The sequence below is a fragment of the Prionailurus bengalensis genome, chromosome B1 (genome assembly GCF_016509475.1).
Source record: "Prionailurus bengalensis isolate Pbe53 chromosome B1, Fcat_Pben_1.1_paternal_pri, whole genome shotgun sequence".
NCBI lineage: Eukaryota > Metazoa > Chordata > Mammalia > Carnivora > Felidae > Prionailurus > Prionailurus bengalensis.
In genome coordinates this window covers 194,687,155-194,700,530 of record NC_057344.1, presented here as the reverse complement: position 1 = coordinate 194,700,530, position 13,376 = coordinate 194,687,155, and the positions used below count along the sequence as shown (strand labels likewise).

General features: G+C 46.9%; 1 protein-coding gene across 1 annotated transcript in view; it reads left to right on the top strand.

Moving 5' to 3' along the window:
- The first annotated feature begins 7,743 nt into the window (after positions 1 to 7,743).
- CD38 (CD38 molecule) overlaps positions 7,744 to 13,376 on the top strand; it is a 56,928-nt gene continuing 51,295 nt past the window's right edge. The window contains exon 1 of the mRNA XM_043572919.1: positions 7,744 to 8,245. Coding sequence (XP_043428854.1) covers positions 7,992 to 8,245 — 254 coding nt within the window. The 5' untranslated portion in view covers positions 7,744 to 7,991. The remainder of the gene's footprint in view (positions 8,246 to 13,376) is intronic.

The following is a 13,376-nucleotide window of genomic DNA, read 5'->3' as shown; positions in this document are numbered from 1 at the left end:
GTTACACTCTCGGACTTGGCTTTGTCTTCATTTCTGGTTTTGAATCAGCAATGATTTGGGAGCACTTCAGCTTTTAGTTTCTCCTTCTGTTAAATGTAATGAACCTTGGAAAATGGAAACTAAAAGGACCCTGCAATCCTTTACTCTTGCAAAGTCATTTCCTTTGTGAACCTTCTCATTTGGTATTTCTCTTTCTGCAAGTGAGGTGTTCAGCTACAAGTGTCAGACATTCTAGTATGCCCTTGGGGATAAAGATTACAAATGCAAAAGAAAGTGACCACCCTCCCAGTACACCATCTAACTGTGTTCTGATTTGGGGCAAGTTGCACTTTTGAATTTCATTCTTTTCCTCTGTAAAATGGACACAGTGTAATGCCTACTTGTCAGGTTAAAGTAGGGATTGGGGCGCCTGGGTGGCTCAGTCAGTTGAGTGTGCAACTTAGGCTCAGGTCACGATCTCACGGTTGGTGGGTTCGAACCCCACATTGGGCTCTCAGCCCTCAGCACAGAGCCTGCTTTGGATCCTCTGTCTCCCTCTCGCTCTCTGCCCCTCCCCCCCTCAAAAATAAATAAGTGTTACAAAACAAATTTTTAAAATTTTTTATGTTTATTTATTTTTGAGAGAGAGACACAGACAGACAGAGAGACAGAGTATAAGTTGGGGAGGGGCAGAGAGAGAGTGGGAGACACAGAATCCAAAGCAGGCTCCAGGTTCCGATCTGTCAGCACAGAGCCTGACATGGGCCTTGAGCCCACAAACTGTGAGATCATGACCTGAGCCAAAGTCAGTCGCTTAACCGACTGAGCCACCCAGGTGCCCCCAGAAAAACTTTTTTAAAAAAAGTAGGGGTTACCTGAGATAACAGACATACCTAAGACAGGCTGGGCACTTGACACATGGTAATGTTGTTATTGTGGACTTATTTGCACATAGTTACAATGCACTGAGGCTCCAAAAATGGTGTATTTTGACATTCATTCATTCAATCAGTATTAGGGACCTTGTGCCAGGCACCATGATAGCTTGCTGAAGGGACAGAAATAGACTGGCCTTGAGGAATCCCTGTGTAGAGCAGTAAGAACACAGCCTTTCCGGTCAGGGAGACCTGAGTGGGCCCTTCCCCTTGGGCAAGTAATCAAAGCTCCTCTGGAGGACAAGTTCCTTTTCTGTAAAATGGGCTTAAAAATATCTGTGGGTATCACTGAATCATTTTGAGGGTTGAATCAGGTGACATATGCAGAGAACTTAGCCAAATGTCTGGCATCTATCAAGAATCCAACAAATAAGTACAGTGGTCCCCCTTAACCACGGGGTACGTTCCAAGACCCCCAGGGGATGCCACTGGCACTGAACCCTATATTTATTCTATGTTTGTGCCTATACATACACACCTATGAAAACGTTCAATTTGTAAATTAGGCACAGTAAGAGATTAACAACAATAATTAATGATAAAATAGAACAATTATAACAATGTACTGCAATAAAAGGCATGTGAATGTGATCTCTCTCTCAAAATGTGTTATTGTATTGTACTCACCTTTCTTCTTATGTTGATGCCTGCGAGATCAGAGATGCAGGGAGGTGAATGGTGCAGGCATGTGAATAGCGCCAGCCCGTTATTGACCTTCTGACGATTTTTCAGAAGGAGCATCTGCCTCGGAACACGGTCACCACTGGTAATTGAACCTGGGGAAAGTGAAGCCGTGGATAAGTTGGGGGGACGGCATGAATAGTGTTTGGATGGCTGCGTGCAGACAGGAGAGATCCCAATGAATCAGAGTAGATTCTAGGAGGGCTTTGGAAAGAAAGCGACACTAGATCAGGCTGTTGAAGGACAAACAGAAGGTGGGGGAAGGCATTCAAACAGATCTGTAGGGATCACTGCAGAGTGGATCCTGGGGTGTCTGGGGGCACTAGGCCCTTTGACCCCAGAAACCTACTTTTTAACTTTGCTGACACAAGAATATTTATTCCAAAATTTTATGTCATAACAAAGGAGCAGAAAACCTAAGTGCCCACTGATATGGGTCTAGTTAAACAGACTTTAGTAAGCTATACAATGGAATCCTAGAAGTCACTTAATAGAATTAAGTACAGCAACGTGTGCTGATAGAGAATGTCTTCAACATATATCACTATGTGAAGAAATCCTGGTGCACAACAGGACATATGATACGCTATGATTTTTATGAAACTGTGACAGCTTGCTTCTCTGTATCTCCAAATCTGTATGAATGCTGCTTGCTCCTTACTATAGTAAGAGGCAAGTCCAGGGAAGCAGAAAGAATGATTTTCTACACATATCACTTTGTTCTATTTGACTTGCGCTTCATGTATATTTATTATCAAAAATAAACACCCTTTCGAAAGGGGCTGTTTTGCGGCAGCTCTTCAAGATTTTACAAGCCTGAGTAATAGTGGACTGCTCGGTTCAGCAAGGAATGGGCGCCAAGCTTTGTTACACATGAAGTGATTTTGTTTTGCTTTGTTTTGTTTTGTTTTGTTTTTATGAGTAGATTTATTGAAGATTGAACCTACATTGTAGAACAGGAACTATTATCCCACCAATACTTTTTTTTTTTCAATATATGAAGTTTATTGTCAAATTGGTTTCCATACAACACCCAGTGCTCATCACATGAAGTGATTTTGACCTTGCACCATCTTTATATGTATAAAAGGACATTTGTACTTAAGACAAGAGTGTCGAGGAAGCAAGATGATGAGCAGAGAAGAGGACGCTTAGCAAAACCAACATTTCTCGTCCCACTGCCACATAGTTTTGTTTAGATCTGGGATTGTGAGAACAGCTCTATGAATGCAGTTTAGAAAGGGTAGAATAATTGGTGGTGCCACAAATAAAATTTTGGTTGGTCATTCATTTATTCATTCAGCAAGCCCTTGTGGATGCCACTTTGAGTCCTGGGACACTAAGGTAATAAGCTTCAATTCCTGCCAACCTACCCCGGAGCAAACTCCGAGTCCCGTTGGGAGGGGACATCTAGAAAAAATTTTCAGGGGCGCCTGGGTGGCGCAGTCGGTTAAGCGTCCGACTTCAGCCAGGTCACGATCTCGCGGTCCGTGAGTTCGAGCCCCACGTCGGGCTCTGGGCTGATGGCTCAGAGCCTGGAGCCTGTTTCCGATATTGTGTCTCCCTCTCTCTCTCTGCCCCTCCCCCGTTCATGCTCTGTCTCTCTCTGTCCCAAAAATAAATAAACGTTGAAAAAAAAATTAAAAAAAAAAAAAAGAAAAAATTTTCAGAGGATGTGTTCCAGGGCTGGGCTGTCCAGACCAGAGCTTTGGAGAACAGTACTGGCCCGGGAGATCTATGGGTATCTGTGTTATTCTGTTAGGAAAGTGTTCCATTTGGAGATAGAACCCAGTTTGGCAGCTACATGGGATTTGGATAGGCTACCTGAGGACGTCACATGAAGGAGATCAGTAGGAGTTAGGACGGGGAGGCAATGGCAACTTTGAGGCTCCGGGGAAGAGCTTGGGCTGGTTGGGGACAGAGAGAAGGCCGGCAGTTCTGGAGCGCCTTGGGGTTGGGGACAGACGTGCCCTGCAGGCTGGGGGAGTAGCCAGGGGCTTATTCACTTCTTGCTAGGTCGAGAACGAGTGGAGAGGTGAGGTCATCAGGATGATGCTTCAAAAGTTACTTCTTTACAAAGGTTGGCTAAAAGGAAGCCACCCCCCTGTCTGGTGGAAAGGATAGTAGAGGAGGTGGGGAGGGCAGATTTGGGGAGATCGGCTGGGAGCTCTTCCTAGGTGAGAAAGAAGGTAGACTTTCTCTTAGACTAAGCCAGTGGTAGTGGAAATAACAAAGTGGATACTTAACGAATAATGTGTAGGCAGAAGGAACCAACTTCTAGGTGGGTATGTGGGATGAGGGGAAGGAGTGCAGAAGATTTGAGCCATGGAGTGGGGATGTGGATTCTTTTTGCCAGGTTTCAAAAGACCAGAAAAGGAAGGGCACCGGGCTGGCTCGGTCAGTAGAGCATGCAGCTTTTGATCTCAGGATCATGAGTTCAAGACCCACATTGGACATGGAGCTTATCTAAACAACAACAACAACAATAACAACTAGAAAAGGAGACAGGAACTGGTTTGAAGGAGGAAGGTGAACAGCTCAGTTTTGGAAGGAGCGACTTGTAAGTGGAGATGTTCCCTCCTCTAGCAACATTTTGGCCTCCTGAGGACCTCCCCAGACCTGGGCTCTCCTCTTCAGTGTTTCAAACCCTCCTTCTGCCCTGACTTCAGTTTCCGCGGGCCTTTGGAGAGATGGCCCGTTATTAAAATCCCACCTTTGCTTCCCTCCTTGCTTTTCTCTTACTCCGTTGTACTTACCTGGGGTGATCGGCTGATCGGTGTCCCCCTTGCCCCGCATTTCAATGCTGAAGGTGACTGGATTTGGAGACGGGGCCTTGAAAGAGGTAATTTCAGTCAAAATGAGGTCATTAAAGTGGGCCCTAATCTGATAAAACCGGTGCCCTAAGAAGAAGAAATTGGAATGGAGATACGGGGACACACAGAGGGAAGACCGTGTGAGGACACAGCAAGAGCGCAGCCGTGTACAAGCCAGGGAGAGAGGACTCCAAGGAAATCAGCCCCATGGATGCCTTGATGTGAGGCTCCACAACCGCGAGACAGTAAGTTTCTGCTGTTTAAGCCGCAACAGGCTTTGTGGCTTGTGCGTTCGCGCCGGCAAACCCACAAACCCCAGCCTCATCACACCTCCCTCTCTGCCCTTTCTACTAGGCAGCGGGAGCAGCTAGACAAAAAGAACACCCCCTCACTGACTGGCCCTTCTTTAAATTCCTGACCGCCTAACGACACCCCGAGACCGTGTCTCATTTCCCTAGTCCATCCACCCACTCTGCTCGTCTCCTGCGTCCTGCCAGCTCTCACCCACTCATTTCACTGAGAAGCGCCCACGAGGGTGTCCACGTGTCCCTGCCGGCCAGTCCACTAAGTCGTGTTCTCTACCTTCCTTCTGTGAGGCAGCTAGACCCCCACCCACACCCCCCCCCCCGCCCCGTGCCTCAGTTTCCTACCACCTCCGCATGAGCTTTGCAAATTTTAAGCTTTTTCCAGCAATTCTCCCCTCTTCTGCATTATCGGCTGTTGCCTGTCTCTTGGGTCACCCAGCCATCCCACAGACATAAGGTTGTAGGTCTCTCCTCAGAGACAACATTTTGTCCTCCTGCTGCGGCCTCATTTCTGTATCCGTTTGACAGAAAGTCTTCAGGACGAGCCATCGAGCTCACTGACACGTCTTCCTCTCACATACTCCCATGAACCTACTCTCATCGGGCTCTGTCCCTCCACCTTCCTCTGCAACGGCTCTTGTCGAGCGCACCAGTAGCTCTCCATCTGGTCTCAGGCTGTTGTCTCAGGGGTCGCCCTCGCCAGCATCCTTTGCCCGAGCCCTCCTCATCTTCCTAACCTTCACTACTCATTGAGTCTCTGAAACTTCTGTTTATCCCCTTGGCTTTAAAAACTGTCTGTAGGGGGGTACCTGGGTGGCTCAGTCGGTTGAGTGTCCAACTTCGGCTCAGGTCATGATCTCGCGGTCCATGAGTTCGAGCCCCGCGTTGGGCTCTGTGCTGACAGCTCAGAGCCTGGAGCCTGCTTTGAATTCTGTGTCTCCCTCTCTCTCTGAACCTTCCCCGTTCATGCTCTGTCTCTCTCTGTCTCAAAAATAAATAAACGTTAAGCAAATTTAAATAAATAAATAAATACATACATACATACATACATACATACATACTGTCTGTAGGGGGCGCTTCCTGGGTGGCTCAGTCGGTTGAGCCTCTGACTCTTGATTTCCGGCCAGTCATGATCTCACAGCTTTGTGAGATCCAGCCTGGCGTGGGGCTCTGTGCGCACAACGTGGAGCCTGCTTCGGATTCTCTCTCTTCCCCTCTCTACACCCCTCCCCTGCTCGTGCTCTCTCTCTCTCTCTCTCTCTCAAAATAAATAAATAAACTTAAAAAAATAAAAATAAATAAAAACTATCTGTACGGTAAAGCCTCCCATATTTATGTTTCCAGTACTGACCCCTTGAATTCCAGATATTTTTACCCAAATAGCTACCTGATGTCCCCTACTCGGGGTCTACTGAACATCTCAAACTTACCTCCCAAACCAAATTTTTGGTTGGAACCTTTTTTCCCCAAACCAAATCTATCTCACCCCCAGTTTTTCCATCACTATAAATAAATGGCAGTGCTGTCCTTCCTTTGGTGAGTTACTCAGACCCAAATTCCTGGAGTGCTCTTTGACTCCTTTTTCTTGCAACCCCCCTCCCCCATCTGACTCCACAGCAAATCCTTTGTTGCTGCTACTTTCAAAACGTATCCAGGATCCAACTGATTATTTTCTTGACTCTTTTTTTACTACTCACCTGGTCAAAGTCGTCATAACCGGTCTCCACCTTTCCATCCTTCCTTCCTTTCCTACAGTTTATTCTCAGCGCAGAAGCCAGATTGAGCATTTAAAACGTCAAGCCAGGGGCGCCTGGGGGGCTCAGTCGGTTAAGCTTCAGACTTTGACTCAGGTCACGATCTCATGGTTTGTGAGTTCAAGCCCACGTTGGGCTCTGTGCTGACAGCTCAGAGCCTGGAGCCTGCTTCGGATTCTGTGTCTCCCTCTCTCTCTCTCTGCCCTTCCCTGCTTGTGCTCTGTCTCTCTCTCAGAAATAAATGAACATTAAAACAAGATTTTAAATGTCATGCCTGATCAAGTCACCCAATGACCTTGAATGTGTTCAAAATAAAATTCACAGTCCAAAAAGTCCTTATCCTGTCCCACAGGGCTATTAGTGATCTGGTCCCCTGCTACCCTCTGAACTTCTCTCCTGTTCTGTCTCCCTTAACCCTGCATTCCAGCTCCAATGGCCTCCTTGCTGCTGCTGCAACAGGTCAAGGGCTTTTTTTTTTTTTTTTTTTTTTTTTTTTTTTTGCCTCAGAGTTTTTGCACCTCACCCTCTGGAGAACTTTTGGTCCAGGAAGTCCTGTGGCTTGATTTTTCACTTTCCTTAGGTCTCCGCTGAATGTCACAGATGGTCTTACTGCTAAGGAACCTTGAGAGAGGACAGGCAGGGCATATCCAAGACTAGTCACTCGATTATTTATTGAACCACCACTTGGAGTGCTTACGGCATGCCGGATACTTTTCCAAGCACATCCCATGGGTTATAGAAGCAGGTTGTAATAGCTAACATTTATTGAACACTCAGCTTGTGCCAGGCATGGTGCTAAGCACATTGTAAATGTGAACTCTCTTAACCCTCACCGTACCCCATGAAGTAGACGCTGCCATTATCCCAGTCTTAAATCTGAAGCACAGAGAGATCAAATAATGTGCCCAGTATCACTCCAGTAGTGGGTAGAGGTGCTGAGTTTGAACCCAGGTTTCATTACTGATGCCACTTGAGTTAAGGGATGAGGCTTGAGTGGAGCTTTTGAAGAGGGCTGAGCAGGCACTTGTCAAACTTGTCAGGTAGAGGTAGGGCACCCTCCCTCTCCTTCTCCCCCCACCCCACAGAGAGCATTGCTTATGGGCAGGTGCAGAGGTAGGCAGCCGGCCTTCACACTTTCCAGGAGAGGGTGTGGCTAAATTGTAAGGTGCAAGGTTGAACAAGGGAGCTGGTGGAGAAGCATAAGGATATATTGTGTTTTTCCGGGGCCTGCAGAGAAAGCTTAAGGAGGCCGCTTCTTCCTGCAACTGCAAAGCGTGGTCCTTGTCTGCTCAGGAGTCTGGAAGTGAGCGGCGGCGGTAGTCGTAGAGGCCTTTCAAGTCCTTGAAATCCTTATTGGTCCTGCCGGCCAAGGGACTTTGGAGGAGGGGGTGGGGGTGGGAAAGGAAGCCGTGCGAGATAAAGGGGAGGTGCATTTTCAGAACCGGGCTAGCTCCGTCCTCGCTTTCGGACCGGCCGCGGGTGGTCTCTCCTGCAACTTCGCGAGCGGACCCCACGGCGGACCCCATGGCCGACCGCAGGTTCAGGCCCGTGTCCGGGGAGAAACCCTGCTGCGACATTTCCAAGAAAGCCCAGATCTGTCTCTGCGTGGTTTTCGGTCTCCTGGTCGTGGTGATCATCGCGGTGGTGGTGGGGATCGTGATGTGGCGCCAGCCGCCCCAGCACCAGGAGTGGAAGGGGGCGGGCACCACCGCCCATTTTTACGAGATAATCCTCGGACGGTGCTACACCTACACCCAAATCGTGCGACCCGAGCTGGGGTGAGTCGGCGTCCGGTGGCGCGCGGCGGGGCGCGGCGGGGCACCGCGCGCGAAAACAAAGCATCTTCTATTCCGAGTCAGCGGAGAGCCCGCCGGCCAGTGCCGGCTGGGGAGCGCTGGCCTTGACGTTCCGCGCCGCTCGCGGGAGCGCCTGGCGTTGGCACCTGCGCGCGCCGGCGGGCGGGGAGAGCGCGGTTCGGCGGCCGAACCCTGGGCGCAGACGCCCGCCTTCTGGGCAAGGTGCGCGGCGCCGGCGGGGCCCCGCTCCGCGCTCGCCGCCGCGCTGCAGGCGCGCAACTGGTGGGCGCGGAGGATCGCGGGCGCTCTCTGCTTTGCAGGGGACTTCTGTGCGCGGGCTCTGGCCCGGACAGTTACCGGTGACACCTGCCTGGTTAGGAGGCTTCTGGAGCCTGCAGGTGTGTGTGTGTGTGTGTGTGTGTGTGTGTGTGTGTGTGGCGGGGGGAGCGGGAGGGGAGGGGGGAGGATGGCATCAGAGGGGCCAGACCACTACAGTGAGTTTTATTCACGAATATAAAACAGCACGTCTTGCGCCCCCAGGGATAAATGGGACAGAGAGCTCAGTGACAAAATTAAACCAAAACACTAACTTTGGAACGTGAGATAAAACTTAACACTGTCAGGTGCATCGGTTCGACGCATCGGTACCCACCCTGAAAACACCACCCACATCAGTCTGCGGAACCTTTCCAGAGGGTTCCTCTTTCCTCCTCCCACCTAATCACCCCCAGAGGGAACCGCTTTCTTGACTTTCATTCCCAGGGTTTGGTTTCACCCACAGAACTGATTTTTGAAGTTGTGCGTGAAGTAGAACCAGCCGGAAGTAAAAAGCTACTTCTCAGGCTGCCGAAGGCGGGCACCGGGAGCCACAATTTCTGTTGCGAGTGTGGGATCGCGCAATGAATTCCGCCTGCGAACCACCGGCAGCCCCGGGAGCCGAGCGGTAAAATCCGCACCCCAACCCCCCACCCCGCCAGCCTCCCCGCGCGCTTTCCGCCCCTCGATTCTTGCACATTTTTTTCCAGGCCAACGATTGCCGATTGCCGGGGTCGGTCCCGTAAGTGTTTTGCTTCCCAGTAATTAAATAGTTAATTGAGAAATCAGAAGTTGAAGCGTTTCCCTTAGGCTACACTTAAAGTGTTGATAAAATCAAGCGCTATCTATTCTGACTTGGTAATGGTCGACGCGGACGTTTAAGTTTCATGTTCATGTAACAGTTTTAAGATTTCTGTTGTTGTTCAATGTAAATTCACGCTATTGGTTAGATCATCACCACCGGGTAGCAAGCCCGAGGCTCCGTAGGGACCACGTGACTTTTTTAATGTTTGTCAGGGCGCCGGGTCAATATTAAACACACTCACACACGCAGACACTATGTAAATGCGTTAATAATTCATACGGTACCACGTGCTTGTCACTTAAGAAATATGAAATCACCGAGTCCCGTAACAACTAACTGTGTGAGGCACTTGACTGCCGCCCCCATTTTAGAAACGAAGAAATTGAAATAGAGAGTTTGAGTCAATTGCCCAAAATTTGGATCCAGAAACTGAGCTCACCTCCTGTGCTATGTTGCCTATGTATGTCCTGTATGTGGAGTGACCACAGAATTTACTGTGTCTGGGACATTTTGGAGACAAAGGGGATGCTGTTACTAATTATACTGAGTCCATAGACTTATACCAGAACGTATGGTCACTTTATCCTCGGAGAGTTTAAGGACACAACTTCGGGAATGAAACTGGCTGGGGTTTAAATCTCGGCTCTGTCAGTCACAGTGTAGTTTTGGGCAAGATACTTTCTCTGGGCTGCAATGATCTCAGAATGGAGAATGGAATGATGTGGAAATTCTTCCACATGTGGCAATTCTGAGGATTAGGAGGAATAATCCCGATACATACAAAGTGTTAATGCTATTGTTTTTGGAAAGGCAGTATCACAGTCACCTTTTAACAATAATAAATAGAGATCAAGGCCAACATGAAAATGGATACCTAGTATTAAAGCTATTTAAATTACAATTCAGTGTATCCGTCCTCCATGTTGTTTCCTTTTTTTTTTTTTTTAAGTTCATTTATTTTGACAGAAAGAGAGTACAAGCAGGGAAGGGGCAGAGAGAGAAGGAGAGACAGAATCCCAAGCAGACTTCACACTGTCAGCACAGAGCCGGGTGGCAGGCTTGAACTCCCAAACCCTGAGATCATGACCTGGGATGAGATCAAGAGTTGGAAGCTTAACCACTGAACCACCAGGTGCCCCAAATTTATGTTGTTTCTAATTTTTTGTTTTACTGTTATTTTTTAAAAAATTAAACACATGGCCCTGGAGATCTTTCCGTGTTAGCACAGGTAGGTTTACCTCATTATTAAAAAAAACAAATTTTTCTTTTTAGTGTTTATTTTGTTTTTTGAGAGAGAGAGAGCATGCATAGGGGAAGGGCAGAGAGAGAGGGAGACACAGAATCTGAAGTAGGCTCTGAGCCATCAGCAGAGAGATCATTACCTAAGCTGTAGTAGGACACTTAACCCACTGAGCCACCCAGGTGCCCCTGATTTATCTCATTCTATAGGGTAGAGGTAACTATTTCGGTCCACAAAAATTTGTTTCCAATTTTCTTTTTTTAATCTTAAAAATATTTTTATTTATTTTTGAGAGAGAGAGAGACAGAGAGAGAACGAGAATGAGCGGGGGAGGGGCAGAGAGAGAGGGAGACACAGAATCTGAAGCAGGCTCCGGGCTCTGAGCTGTCAGCACAGAGCCCGATGCAGGGCTCGACCCCAAGAACCGTGAGATCATGATCTAAGCCAAAGTCAGACACTTAACCAACTGAGCCTTCCAGGCACCCCAAAGAAATTGAATTTTTAATTTAAAAACTACCAAGAAAGAAATCTCCAAGCCCAAGTGGTTTTAGTGTAGAATTCTTCCAGATATTTAAAGAAGAATGAAAACCTATCCTACACAATTTCTTTCAGACATAGAAGAGGAAGAAATAATTCCCAATTTTTTTATAGAGCTAGTATTGCTCAAACCAGACAAAAACATAAAAATAAAAAATGAGAAAAGAAAGAAAAGAAAACCTCAGATCAATATTCTTCATAAATACAGACACAAAAATTCTGTTTTTTAAAAAAATTTTTTGACATTTATTTATTTTTGAGAGACAGAGAGAGTCAGAGTGCAAGCAGGGGAGGGGCAGACAGGGAGGGAGACACAGAATCCAAAGCAGGTTCTAGGCTCTGAGCTGTCAGCACAGAGCCCGATGCAGGGCTTGAACTCACAAACTGTGAGATCATGACCTGAGCTGAAGTCTGATGCTTAACCAGTTGCCCCTATTTATTTCTTCTTACAGGCATTCCTTATATATTGTAGATCATGTATGTAGTATTTTCTTTCTCTCTGCTTGTTGTCCTTGGAACACTTACAACTTCTGTTGCTCCCCTGACTCTTGAGACTTTAACTTCAAGGCTATGACTCTGGTCACTAATCTTCTTTCTATGTTGTTGAAAGTCTGGCATGCTATTTCCCGTGTAGTCATACTTCTCAGCATCAGAAATCTTTACCCTGATGAATTCTGAGATCATTCCTGCGATCCTCTTTTCCCATCCACTCCTTGCTGGGTCACTGTTTCCTGCTTTGGTCTTTTATACTGGGCCAGAACTTCACTTTATGTCAATTATTGAACCTTGTAATTCCATTTTGACCTGATATTTCTAGTCCTTCTTACCTCTGTAGGTCTTTATTATAACTACGTGTTAATATACACAAATTTGACATGTTACGTGATCCCAGGCAAAACAAAACCAGTTTTGTTTTGTATATGTATAATATACAATGTATATGTATAACATACATATGTATGTTATACATTGTATAATGTATAATGTATAATAACATACAATGTATATGACAATCATAACTATATAAAACTGAATGTAAATGGAAGAAAGGCAGTGAAATACGGTACTGCTGGGATAAGGGAATTGTTAACGGCTGATACTTATTATTCCGCCACTGATTTTAGGCCTTTAGTAAGTTTCTTGTAGATTTCTTTCCTTATTATTCTTCAGTTTCAAATGGTCTACAATTGGCATCTTGCTTATCTGTGACTACATAATAAACAACTCCAAAACTTAGTGATCTAAAGCATAAAGCATTTCATTATTTTACATGACTCTTGGATCAGCTGCGCTTAACTACGTGTTTCTTCTGCTCCTTGTGATGTTGGCTGGGACTGGAGTTATTTGGGGGCTCAACTAAGTTGACATATCCAAGATACAGGGGACATCACTCACATGAGGGACACCATGGAGGGGTCTGCTGAAAGGCTGGCATTACCGGGGATGCTGGAAAGGTGGACCATCACAGTGTCTCTCTGCTGTCTCAGAGTCTGGGAGTCCCAGCCCTGATGTTTTGACCCTGTGAACATGTTTTACTGGCAGCCCCTGGATGTGATTACTGCCTCGTCACCATTTCTTGGTTTGATATTCTTTTACTGGGAAAGACTAGGAATGAAAAGCAGCTTTATTTTCCAACCCAGCAAATCCTGACTTGGAAATGTTTGCTCTTGATTCTGTCTAAAAATGAATCTGTACCTTATCGTGTGCGGTGAAAAGAAATGAGATGCGCCTCTGACATTCTGCCTGGAAATATCCTTAGGCAAATTCCTAAGTTCCTCAAGTATTTCTATTACTGCGGACGACAGTGTTACCACAACATCTAACATGGGTCAACTTTTTCTTAGGCTCCAGTGACAGTTTCCTTCCTGTGTGTCCAACCTTTAGGAACAGTCCCCTTAAGGTCTTTCTGTCTTTCTTTTTTCTTTTTAAAGTTTTATTTACTTAAGCAATCTCCACACCCAAGGTGGGGCTTAAACTCAGAACCCTGAGATCAACAGCCCTACACTCCTCTGAGCCAGCCGGGTGCCCCTCCCTGAGGTCTGTCTTACCCCAGCCTGCCACTCACTCCCAATGCTGGTGCCACGCTGTGGTAGTCGGGGTTCTCCAGGGAGAGGGAGAGAGTGAGAGAGAGGTGAGGAGGGGCAGGGATGGGGGGAGAGGAGATGTTTATTTTAAGGCATTAGCTTCCACGATTGTGGCAACTGACAAGTCCAAAA